We start from the raw sequence: 12,735 nt of genomic DNA, 5'->3' as shown, positions 1-12,735 counted from the left end.
ATGCCAGTTGGAACTCTTCTGTATGAAATGTCTGTCAACTCCTGCAGGGAGGTGTCTCCAAGTCAGGAGGCATGGGGGTCAGGGTCCCACTTGAGGAGACAGTCTGTCCCTTAGCAGAGCTTGAGTGCTGTGCTGGGAGGTCAGCTGCTCTCTTCAGAGCCTGCAGGCAGGAATGTTTAAGTCTGCTAAAGCTGTGACCGCAGCCGCGCCTTCCCCCAGGTGCTTTGTCCTAGGGAGATGGGAGTTTTACCTATAAGCCCCTGACTGGGGCTGCTGCCTTTCTTTCAGAGATGCCCTGCCCAAAGAGGAGAAATCTAGACAGGCAGTCTGGCTACAGCAGCTTTGTGGCGCGGTGGTGGGCTCCACCCAGTTTGAGCTTCCCAGCAGCTTTGTTTACACTGTGAGGGGAAAACCACCTACTCAAGCCTCAGTAATGGCGGACACCCCTCCCACCACCAAGCTTGAGCATCCCAGGTCAACTTCAGACTGCTGTGCTGGCAGCGAGAATTTCAAACCAGTGGATCTTAGCTTGCTGGGCTCCATAGGGGTGGGATCTGCTGAGCTAGACCACTTGGCTCCCCGCCTTCAGCCCCCTTTCCAGGAGAGTGAATGGTTCTGTCTCGCTGGTGTTCCAGGTGCCACTGGGATATGAAAATAAACTCCTGCTAGCTCTACTTCTAAATAGCTGGAGAAAAGCTTCTTAAACAATTTTTGAAAAGCTTCCTTAGAGAATCTGTTAATTTATCTGACAACCATTTATTAAATACCTACTATGTGAAGAGTGTTCGGTGCTGTGATAGAAAATCAATGGAAGGCCGGCATGGTGGCTCACGCCTGTAATCCCAGAACTTTGGGAGGCGAAGTCCTGTGGATCACTTGAGATCAGGAGTTTGAGACTAGCCTGCCTGGACAACATGATGAAACCTCGTCCCTACTAAAAATACAATAATCAGCCAGGTATGGTGGCACATGCCTGTAATCCCAGCTACTTGGGAGGCTGAGGTGGGAGAATCACTTGAACCCAGGAGGCAGAGGTTGTGGTGAGCTGAGATCACGCCACTCCATTCCAGCCTGGGAGACAGAGGGAGAGTCCATTTCAAAACAAACGACAACAAAAAGAAAACTAATAGAAGATTTAAAAGATGTAACAAGTGATGTGTGTGCTAGAAGGAAAACTTGGACAAATTCAGACTATGATATCATTCCTCACCTTTTTTGAAGTAACCCTCATAACCAATGACAACAGAGATTTTTTATCTGGAAAGCTGGATGCAGCATCGGCAGGATTGTGGAACTGTGGCAAGCTTCCTGGGTCCATCCTTGCCCTGGGTGGATGTCCTTTTTTGACCTTGATGATGCCAATTTCAGCTGTTCTTTATTTTAAAATACCTTTGAGTCTGTCATACTTACTATATAATAAAGGTAAACATGGAATAAAGTGCTGAGTGTATAATACTGTTCTGGAGCTACTCCACATTTTAACCTTCATTTATTTATTCCTTCAATGTTTGGTGAGCATTTACTATGAGTCAGGCACTTTTCTAGGTGCTACTCTTTCTAAGGAAAAGGAAACAAACAAACAAAATAGTCCTATCCATATGTATGAGATGATGTGTTGGGACATTACTATTAAGCACTCTTAAAGGACACGATTGTCGTGTTCTGGGCCATCTGTAAGGTTGGTGCAAAAGTAATTGCAGTTTTTGCCATTGCTTTCAATGGCAAAAACTGCAATTACTTTTGCAGCAACCCAATAGTTTTGAAAGAGTACATCAAACAAGATTCTTAAGACAAATAGCCTAAGTGAACACAGACTGGAAGTTCTCTGTTTTACGAATTCTCCAGTGGTTAACACAGTGACAGGCCAAAGCAGGTTTTGAACAAACATCCCTTCACAACACAGCACTCTGTTTCAAAAGGCAAAGGAGGTGAACAACCATGCCAAGATTTCATCTACCATCCTTTTTCTTGGCACTATTCCTGGCTTCAATATTTATCTAAAAATTCATCAACTAATACCCAGGGTTTTCTCAAGGAAAAAAGGATGTCTAGAAAATCTAAAATTAGGTACAATGCCTCAAAAAGATGTTAGGGAGAACAAGGCTGGTCTCAGGGTTTGTTTCACAAGCAAATCAAAGTGGGGTGCAGGGTGCCCAGATAGATCTCTCAGCATAAATTTGCACAAATAGACTTATTTTAAAGGATCTCTAGTCCATGCAAAATAAGGATAAATTAATACATACCAGAAACAAGGCAGGATGAAATAAAAGAGCCCATCTATTCAGTGCCGGACCAGAGTACTGGAATATTTTACACGTTGGTTTTTCTGTGTAGTAATATCACAAAGACTAGGTGATACTCTCAGCTGTGCAGCTTCTGCCTCGAGATTTTCTTAAGAGTTTTACTTGGTATTGGTCACTGTCACCATTTAATAGTTCTGTCTTACATTCGATTCCATACTCTAAATGATAATTTAAGAGACCAGAACAGCCATTTTCATATGAAAATGTCTCCCAGTGGGGTGGTAGGAGTTGCTGGTAGGTCATCTGAGGTGTCGCTTCTAAGAAAGATGTTTGCAGCTGATGTTTTTCCAATATTCAAATGTGTTACAGTGTCTTTCACCAGAATGGGCCTCTCTATTAAAGCGCAAGAGATCTGGAATCATAGCTGTTCCAGAATCAGGCTGTGTCTCAGCTCTCTGACATGAAGCATTTACACTATTACAGCTCTATGTTCTTTGTCTTTCTTTACCCCATCTACTAAACAGTACTGCCTCATCCTGCAGTGTTAGAATGCTTTTTGCCTTCCCCTTAGTTGAGATCTGGGATATAATATTTTAGATGTTAGTCAGGACAAAGGAAAGTGCCCAAGTGCCAAGGTATCCTAAATGACTCCTATCTCATCATGTTTGGGGACATAGAATAACATGACATCCAAGATCATGATGCCCAGTGACAGGGGACAACCACACCAAGAGCCAAGGTGGCAACTGACAAGCAAATTGATCCTCGCTCTGATGTCCATTCCCTACCCATAGTATACACTGTGAGTGTTTAATGACACTCTAGAGGTTGGGGAGGTCCATAAAATTACAAATAGACTGGAGGAAGAGGTTTCCTGGGGTCTATATATGCCTTAGTCAAAAACTACAACTTTGAAACAAACTTAAGGCTATACAATGCTAATTTTCATGTAGTTCTAAAATTTCCCAAGATAGCATAACATGAACTGTCTCTGTCTCCTTTCAAGTTAAATTAGTTACTCCACAGCAACTACTTGGTAGTGTTGTGGCCCCAGGGAATGCTTCTCGAATGATCTCCTGTTAGTTACAATTCCCTTCATGGAGTCATGCCTTAGGGACGGTCACTCATAGTGTTTAGTGTGAAAATGCTGGACAGTCGAGCAATGAGAAGAGTATCCCCCAAAGCTATGCAACTGAAGATTTATTAATATCCAGGGACTAGAGCACTTTTCTACCTATACCTTGTTCTTGAAATATTTTTCCCCTAATTTCCTGAGTAATTTATTTACTTCTTTGATTTTCCTACCTCCTCAAATCCTGCTTGTTCAAATGATGCTTTTCTAGGGACGTTGTTTAATTTCATCACCTGTGCTGACCCCTCATCACAGCATTCCAGAGCCTCTAAGCTTTATCTTACTTGGATGTTTTATTTTTTCCATAGCTCTTCCACCAAGTGGACCGTTTATATTATTTATTTGGTGTATTTTCACTAAAATTTAGGTTCCAGGGCGTGAGGGAAGTTTGTCTGTCGTGTTCTCTGAGGTATCTCAAATGCTTAACATAGTGTTTGGCATATAGCAAGGGCTTAATGTGTATTTGTTGAAGGAACAAACACATCTCAAATAGCAAAGATAGCAGAAGGGTAAAAGTCAAACAGTATTCTAAAAGATTTTTTAAAAACACTATGAAGAATCAAATAGGCATGCATTTACTTCTTGGGGAGAAATAAGGTGAATTAAGTTGCTTGATGCACATGACTTGCTTATGAGTTCTGTGAAAGGAAACGAGAATTTCTGTTCCCTAATAGATTTTCATTTTCCTTTCCCTTGTTAACAATGAATTTTAATCACTGATATAAAACCAAAAACAAATGTTAGTACATAGCCTCTATGCTTTCCCATGGTAGAGACCACAGTCCAGATTTCAGACAAATTAGAATGTTAGCTGATGTTTAGTTGCTGTTACTTATGTATTCTCCTTCCTACAACCAAGTAGAATCATTAGTTACATTATTCTCCCTATGGAACACTGGTTGGTTGGTATTTCAGTTAATTCTCCAATACTCCTGTTTCCTACAGCTTCACCATTTTAAAAGTGTGTGTGTGTGTGTGTGTGTGTGTGTGTCAAACTTAGCGACATTTTCAAACAGTAGAACTAGAGGGCCAGGTTCATCACCAGTGAAGTCTGTCAGCCTCTATTTTCAGACACTAATGTTCTATCAAATGAAGATCCATACAGAAACTCATCTTGGGTACATCCTGAATTATTACTTTCCACATTATCTTGTTGAAAAAAATATGATGCACACAAATGCATGTATATTAGTAGGTATACCCTTATCTTAGTGTATATCTTTACTGTGCCTATCATGAAAGTCAGTGTGATATAATGGAAAGAATACTGGCTTCAGAGTTGAGTAAATTTGTGCTTGAATCTTAATGCCAATTTACATCCCTTTCACTCTCAAAAATGTTCCATGTCACACTAAATATTATTTATATTTAATTAGTTAATTTATAACTCTGCTATAATTATTGGCCAACAGTAGGTACTTGATAAAAGGTAGGCATTGTTTAACAAACATAGATGTAGTTCAGTTTTCTCAGCATTGACAGGAAGGTACCACTCTGACTTCCAAGAGAACTGTAATTGTTATTAAAAAAGGAAATGGAGGATTGCCTATAAATCACAAACATTTGAAAGTATCAGGTAGAGAATATTAGCTATCCCATGGAAAAAAAATGAAGGATAGAGGCATCAATGTCAAGGTCATCATGAAACCCAGATTTTATTCCTGCCTGTATACCATTAAGAAGCCTTCCAAAGTAAGCCTCTGAAGGGAAATAAGATTTCCCAATTATCTAGAAGAAATATGTTTCTACCTCATGAAATTATTATTGTATGCTAAGGAAAAGAGATACTCTCTTTCTGGAGGAAACAAATAAACCTGCAAATAGCAACAATAGTGGTCATCCTTCTTGCAGCGCCACCTATGTGCTAAGCCCTGGGCCTGGCATTTCACATGCCTGGTCTTCAGCCTTTCAAGCCTGCCACACAGGCAGTATTATCAGATGCATTCTACTGAAAAAGTAAATGTCTTGGAAAAGTTGTATAGCTTGTTCAAGATCATACTGCTAGTAAGTGATGAAGATACAATTTTAATCCAGGTATTTCAATGTTAAAAGGGACAGAGATCTCAGAGTTATGCCATTTTCAACCTTCTGTTTTACTCCAAAATTAGTGTTTTCAGAGACTCAACACAACACAACGAGGAAGGGTTCTGTGAGGCTGAGAGTTTGTGGTAAAGAGGCATGCACTGCATCTCCATCTCCATCTTCTGCATTTGAGATAAGGAATGATACAAATCTAAGGGGTCATTTTAGCAAAAAATTAACAATAAGAATATAAGGAACTGTGTTCAATCAACACTGGTTCCAACTGGGAAGTGGGGATGTGAGTGGCTAAGAGTTTTGACAACAGAAACCTGCCTTTCTAATGCACACCTCATATCAGGTTTCAGGAAGAGCCAGACTGCAGCCCACCACCAGAACTTGTTGGGTCGGTAACCCATACCCTTCACACATCACCAAATCACTAATTCATACAGAAAACTATTTTTTCCTTACTTTATTTTTGGCTGCAGAAATGAGTTTCTAGTCATAGAAGTTACAAGAAACTATAAGAAAAATGCCTATCTTGAATAGCTACAGATTTAACAGATACAGTTCAGGGCAGCTGTTCAGCAGGAAATATCACAAATCCATCCCTAACAGATTTCTGTCTGTTATCAAACTGGGCCCACTGTGAGCCAACAACCTAAAGGAAAACATACGGCAGGCCTTTACCCAGGTCTTTGGATGGGTATAACCAATATCAAGATGTTAAATTGTAGGCCAGGCACAGCATGGTGGCTCAAGCCTGCAATCCCAGCACTTTGAGAAGCCGAGGTGGGAGTATCGCTTAAGCCCAGGAGTTTGAGACCAGCCTGGGCAACACAGTGAGACCCCATCTCTATACAAAATAAAAAATACATATAGTAGCACACACTGCAGCACATGCCTATAGTCCCAGCTACTCAAGAGGCTGAGATGGGAGGATTTCTTGAGCCCAGGAGGTGGAGGCTAAAGTGAGCCATAATTACACCATTGCACTCCACCCTGGGCAACAAGAGTTTTTATCTAAAAAAAAAAATGCTGTTAAAATGTAGCTATTAATAGATGTTAAATCCTTTCTCGAATATTCTCTGGCTCCCTAGGGACTCTGGAATTGAAGAACACCACATAGCGGCAGTAAGATTTGAAAACGGAACTGAGTTAGAATCGGGGTACTGCCACTCCTTACCTACATAACTTCAGAAATTATTTAATCTCTCTGAACATTAGTAGCTTCATTTGTAAAATGGAGATGCCATGAATGGCCTCTCAGGTTTCTATGAGAATTAGGTGTGTTGTGTTAGGTAATAATAGCTAATGGTTACTGAGCATTTACTATGTGCCAAACACAGGATGAATTAAGTACTGCTGGTAAACTAAGGCACTCTAATTAAGTACTTGAAGAAATTCATATAATTAGAAAGTCACAGAAACAGGACTTAAACCAAGGGAGTCAACACCAAAGCCCATGATCTTAACCTGCTCTCCCATGCTGCCAAGTATGGAACTTGTATACTGAGTGAAGACTCAATAAATATGAGTCACAGCTACTTTCATTACTGTTAACATTCCTATAACATTAAATGAGGTTATATATTAAAACACTCACACTAAAGAAGGCATAAAGGCATAATACCTGGGACACTGCTGCAGAAGTTCTCCTTCAACAATGCAGACCTCTTTCTCAAGAAGTTCAGGACACTCCTTTCCACCTCCAATAGCAACGTGCTTCACGTTCCGGCTCCTGCTCCTAAATCCTGGCAAGAGACTCCCTGAACGGCATGTCTTGGAGCAGGGGCTCCAGGAGGACCACTGGGAGGTTTCACAGTCTTTGGGCATGATGCAGGACTGAACAGTCAATGGGAAGGAATCTTGAAGGCAAAGGCTGAAAAAAACCAGAAGTAGAAAATAGGAGGCCATATATTAATGGATGCAACTAACATTATAAAGTGCCTACCATGAGAAAAAAATTCTGAAATTTGATTTAAGTGTTTAATAGGAAGATTTTTTAAAAATTTTAGAGACATCATGAAAAATATTGAAGAGTGTAACATTTGAAGAATGTTTATTTCTTCTGAAACAGTGAAGCTGCTTCACTCTAGCAAGATACACATCTAAGATGGGTCCACCTTTATCAGTATTATCCGTATTATTAGAAATAATGGGGGTCCTTCTAGGCTGCTGTGTTGTTTTTTTTTTTGAGATGGAGTCTTGCTCTGTCACCCAGGCTGGAGTGCAGTGATGCAACCTCTGCCTCCCAGATTCAAGCAACTCTCCTGCCTCAGCCTCCTCCCAAGTAGCTGAGACTACAGAAACACACCACCATGCCCAGCTAATTTTTGTATTTTCAGTAGAGACAGGGTTTTACCATGTTGGACAAGCTGGTCTTGAAATCCTGACCTCAAGTGATCCACCCACCTTGGCCTCCCAAAGTGCTGGGATTACAGGCATGAGCCATCGCGCCCAGCCCTTCTAGACTGCTTTCACCCATGGTGTTAGCCTACTATTACCATGGATTGACTGGTTTTCAGGTGTCACAGTACAACTGTGCTGTACTTCACAGATAACTTTCTCACAACAAGCTCATGAGTTTACATTTTATTATATCCATTTTGTAGATAGATAAAGAAATTTAGGCTCAGAAAGGCTAAGTAATTTGTACAGTATCAAAAAGGTAAATATAAACTTTAGAATATTCACCTATCCATTGTGGTAAATACTGGGTAATTTTTAAAATGTGCTGTTATATTTCCTCATATTGTTAGGCTCTGAGCATTAATTTCCTGATCGGCAAAATGTGTGTGTGATCAAGCACCAACAGTCTAATTAGGAAAAAGGTAAGTAAATAAAAAGATAAGATAATGTGGCATTAGGAGAGATACCTAATGCTAAATGACGAGTTAATCGGTACAGCATACCAGCTTGGCACATGTATACATATGTAACAAACCTGCACATTGTGCACATGTACCCTAAAACTTAAAGTATACTAATAATAAAATAAAAAAAAAGATAATGTGATAATGTGACCAGCCCAACATAAAAGCATTTGTAATGATGAGAAACACTGACGAGGCAGTGATGAACCCCTGGTAAGGCAGAAGGGTGCTCAGAGAGGACACCTGAGCTACATTTTTAAAAGATTAATGGGAGCTTCTCAGGCACAGAGAAAACACTATTCTAAGGTAAAACGATAGCATATTCAAAGGTTTGAAATCATACCTTTTGGGGATGGGAACCAGTGGTATACTGGAGCTAGCTCTACCTGCTCACAGGAGCCAATTGTTAAATTTTCAGGAATTTGCAAACCACTCGACCTCCTGTAAACTTTAAATTGGCCAAAGTCAGAGTAGTTACAATACAGAAATTGGCAAATGCTACAAATCAAGCCTCCTCTCCCAAACTCCTGAGAAGTGATTGTTAAACATTTGTAAGCACACCACTGGGGAAACGTAGGAGCCCATTTGTTCTCCTGAAGCATAAAGTGCGAGGAGGAACGTAGATAGATACAAGGTATGAGGGTTCTTCGAAAGCTGCTCTGGAAGGCTTCCTGTCACAGGCTAAGAAATTTGTTTAATTGGACATTAAATGATTTCAAGTGGAGGGAAATCAGATTCATATTGGGAGATAATATTTCAAATATTAATTGGCATTCTGCTCCTTTTGTCCCTTGTCATTAGTTCCTCTACTCAGTCAAAGGCAACCAATACTTTGGGAGGAAAAGGATAATATTCTAAGAATGTAAACTAAAGAAAGGGTCAATGTTCAAATACTGACAGAGAGATTTTGGTAATGGTTCCTCTGAATGTGGTTTAAAAAAGGGGAGGGGGAGCAGGTGTAGTGGTTACGCCTATAATCCCAACACTTTGGGAGGCCAAGGCAGGCAGATCACCTGAGGTCAGGAGTTCGAGACCAGCCTGGCCAACATGATGAAACCTTGTCTCTACTAAAAATACAAAAATTAGCAAGGCATGGTGGTGGTGTGTGCCTGTAGCCCTAGCTACTTGGGAGGCTGAGGCAGGAGAATTGCTTGAACCTGGGAGGAGGGGGCTACAGTGAGCCCAGACTGCACCACCGCACTCCAGCCTGGGTGACGGGCAAAGTCTCAAAAAAACAAAAAAAGAAGAAGTCTTAAATTGTTTCATTTCTAACTTGGGAAAACACACAAATGGGGGAGTGATCACTTATAGAAGACAGAGTAAAATATGTTCATATTTGGCCATATTGATAGTAAATTTCCATATTTATACCCCCCATTAAGCCATTGAGAGTTAATGTGTTCATAGAGGAAAAGCTAAATCTTCCTCTGGTCCAATATTTTATTTATTTTTATTTATTTTTTTGAGACAGTATCTCACTCTGATACTCAGGCTGGGTGCAATAGTGGAATCGGGGCTCATTGCAGCCTCGACCTCCCAAGGCCCAGGTGATCCTCCCACCTCAGTCTCCTGAGTAGCTGGGACTACAGACGCACAACACCACAACTGTCTAATTTTTGTATATTTTGTAGAGACGGGGTTTTGTCATGTTGCCCAGGCTGGTCTTGAGCTCCTGGGTTCAAGCAATCCACCTGACTTGGTCTCCCAAAGTGCCAGGATTGGCCCAGGATCGAGCCCAGCCTCAATATTTTATTTTTTAAAAATCTATTTAGATAATATTAGTCCTTTCAAAATGAAAAGCGCAGTGTCTCATTGTTATTGTTCAATTCAATGTGACAATTTTGGGGCCTGGGATCAAAATCCACTAGAAAGAACCTTTCCTGAAAATGTCTCATCTAATACAGAAAGTAATGTCACTGTTGCCAAGTAAAGCAGAGGCCAGGGGAGGGGACCACCTCTTTCTATTGTGCAATACAACAGAAAGCTGTAAGTCGACAAGAAGTTTCCATGTTTTGACTTTTCAGAAATTGTTATAGGCTGAGTTTCATTGCTCTAAAATTAATATGTTGAAGTCATAACCCCTGGGACCTCAGATTGCAAACTTATTTGGAGATAGAGTGACTAAAGAGGTGATTAAAATAAAGCATAGGGTAGGCCTTAATCCAATATGACTGGTGTCCTTATAAGAGATTAGCACACAGGCACATACACAGGAAAGACCATGTGAAGACACAGCGGGAGGGCAGCCATCTACAAGCCAATGAGAGAGCCTTCAGAAAAAAGCAATGCTGCCCCCACTTTGATCTTGGACTTACGGCCTCCAGAAGTGAGTGAGTGAGTGAATGAATGAATGAATGAATGAATGAATAAAATAAAATAAAATAAAAATCTGTTGTTTGACCCAGCAAGTTTGTGGAACTTCTAACGACAGCCCGAGCAAACTAATGCAGAAATGTAGAAGAGTTTTATAACTTGTGTATGTTTTTAGAAAACGAGTTTCAATTTCCAAGATTGATTTCATTTTTCCCTTCATAAAGAAAGCCCCATGCTATTTCATTCTCTGTATACAGCTAAAGTAGTGGTTCCTTTCTTCCCACTTACCATCTTTCACTCTCTGTTGCTCATCCTTCCCACATTGACTTTTCCTCCTAGACCAGCAGAACAGATAATAAGTCTCCAACAGTAAGAGCATGTGCAGGGAGTTATAGGAATTAATTGAGGCTTTTATATTTTTGAAAAGGGATCCTAATTCTTGTTTTCTTTCCAAGAAATAGCATATGTCCTATTGATTACATATTAACATATTTTTAATGTTATTTTCACTATCCCACTCCTTGGTTAAAACAATAATAATAAAAGGTAACATGTTGAGCTCTGGTCTAATTTGATCAGTAAGATTCCCTTTTCTGGAACAGTAAAAGGAACATTAGATGGTGAATGAGAAATATCTGGGTCCTGCACTTTGCATCACGATATATTATTATGACCTTAATCTGTTAGCTGCTAAGTTTCATTATCAGCAGAGAGAAACAATAATAAAATGTGATTTACTCACCCCTTAGATTTGTAGTAACCTTTAGTGTAATTGGAATGACCTTACAAACTAAAATCCACAACAAAAATTTTTGTCCGCACACAGAAATGAAAATTGATCCTTTCGTAGAAAATGATGTATCTTCTTAATGAAACAGACCTATTCTGTTGATTTGCCTTTTTAGAAAAGATGCTGTGATAATTTGACCCCTGTCACATGTATAGAACATGCTGTCTTTTGTAAATTACTCCCCAAATATTTAAATATAAAGAAAATATTTGAAACAAAAATTACGCTAGTAATTCTTACTTCCCCTGGAAATGTAAGAAAATCTCCCTATTTACAAATATGGGCAGAAGCTCTTATAAAATAAAAATCAGCAGTAAACTACCTCCAATTCATTAGCATTCCATTTACCACTACTTTTATATCATACATCACACATATAGAAAAATAGGGTAATATAACAAATACTTCCATACCTTTCTAGCAAAACTAACATTTGGTTCAAATTTCCTTAAATAATAAAAAAAATTACAAATACTGGTGAAATCCCTACTGTTCTTTGCAATTCTAGTTTTATTTCTGTCTCCTCAGACATAGCTACTATCCTTAAATTGATTGTATTTCAGATATAAAAACATAATAATTAATAAGTATAAATGTTTTATACTTTCATATGTATAGACCTGTACAGATCACATGTAGTATTGCCATATATATTTTTTAAATTTTTATTTTTTTAATTTTTTTATTTTCATAAGTTATTGGAGAACAGTGGTGTTTGGTGACATGAGTAAGTTCTTTTTTCTTTTTTTAATTTTTTTTGAGACCGAGTCTAACTCCGTCACCCAGGCTGGAGTGCAGTGGCACAATCTTGGCTCACTGTAACCTCTGCCTCCCGGGTTTAAGGAATTCTCGTGTCTCAGCCTCCCAAGTAGCTGGGACTACAGGTGCACCACCACACCCGGCTAATTTTTTGTATTTTTATTAGAGCTGGGCTTCACCCTGTTGGCCAGGCTGGTCTCAAATTCCTGACCTCAGGTGATCTGCCCTCTTTGGACTCCTAAAGTTCTTTAGTGGTGATGTGTGAGATTTCGGTGCACCCATCACCCAAGCAGTCTACACTGCACCCAATTTGTAGTTTTTATCCCTGACTCTCTTCCTACCCTTTCCCACTGAGTCCCCAAAGTCCTTTGTGTCATTCTTATGCCTTTGCATCCTCATAACTTAGCTCCCACTTATGAGTGAGGACATATGATGTTTGGTTTCCCATTCCTGAGTTACTTGACTTAGAGTAATAGTCTCCAATCTCATCCAGGTCACTGTGAATGCCATTAATTCATTCCTTTTTATGGCTGAGTCATATTTCATCTTATACACACACACGCACATATATATACACATATATACATATATGTGTATATG

At 39.7% G+C, this 12,735-nt stretch overlaps 1 protein-coding gene across 1 annotated transcript in view; it reads right to left on the bottom strand.

Moving 5' to 3' along the window:
* The window catches only part of THSD7B (thrombospondin type 1 domain containing 7B), a 913,367-nt gene that overhangs the window by 572,894 nt on the left and 327,738 nt on the right, over window positions 1–12,735 (bottom strand). The window contains exon 4 of the mRNA XM_019021646.4: window positions 7,031–7,279. Within this exon, the coding sequence (XP_018877191.3) occupies window positions 7,031–7,279 (249 nt within the window). The remainder of the gene's footprint in view (window positions 1–7,030; window positions 7,280–12,735) is intronic.

Source organism: Gorilla gorilla, chromosome 11 (assembly GCF_029281585.2).
Source record: "Gorilla gorilla gorilla isolate KB3781 chromosome 11, NHGRI_mGorGor1-v2.1_pri, whole genome shotgun sequence".
Lineage (NCBI taxonomy): Eukaryota > Metazoa > Chordata > Mammalia > Primates > Hominidae > Gorilla > Gorilla gorilla.
Note: the sequence above shows the minus strand (reverse complement) of the source record. Positions and strands in the feature narration are given on the sequence as shown.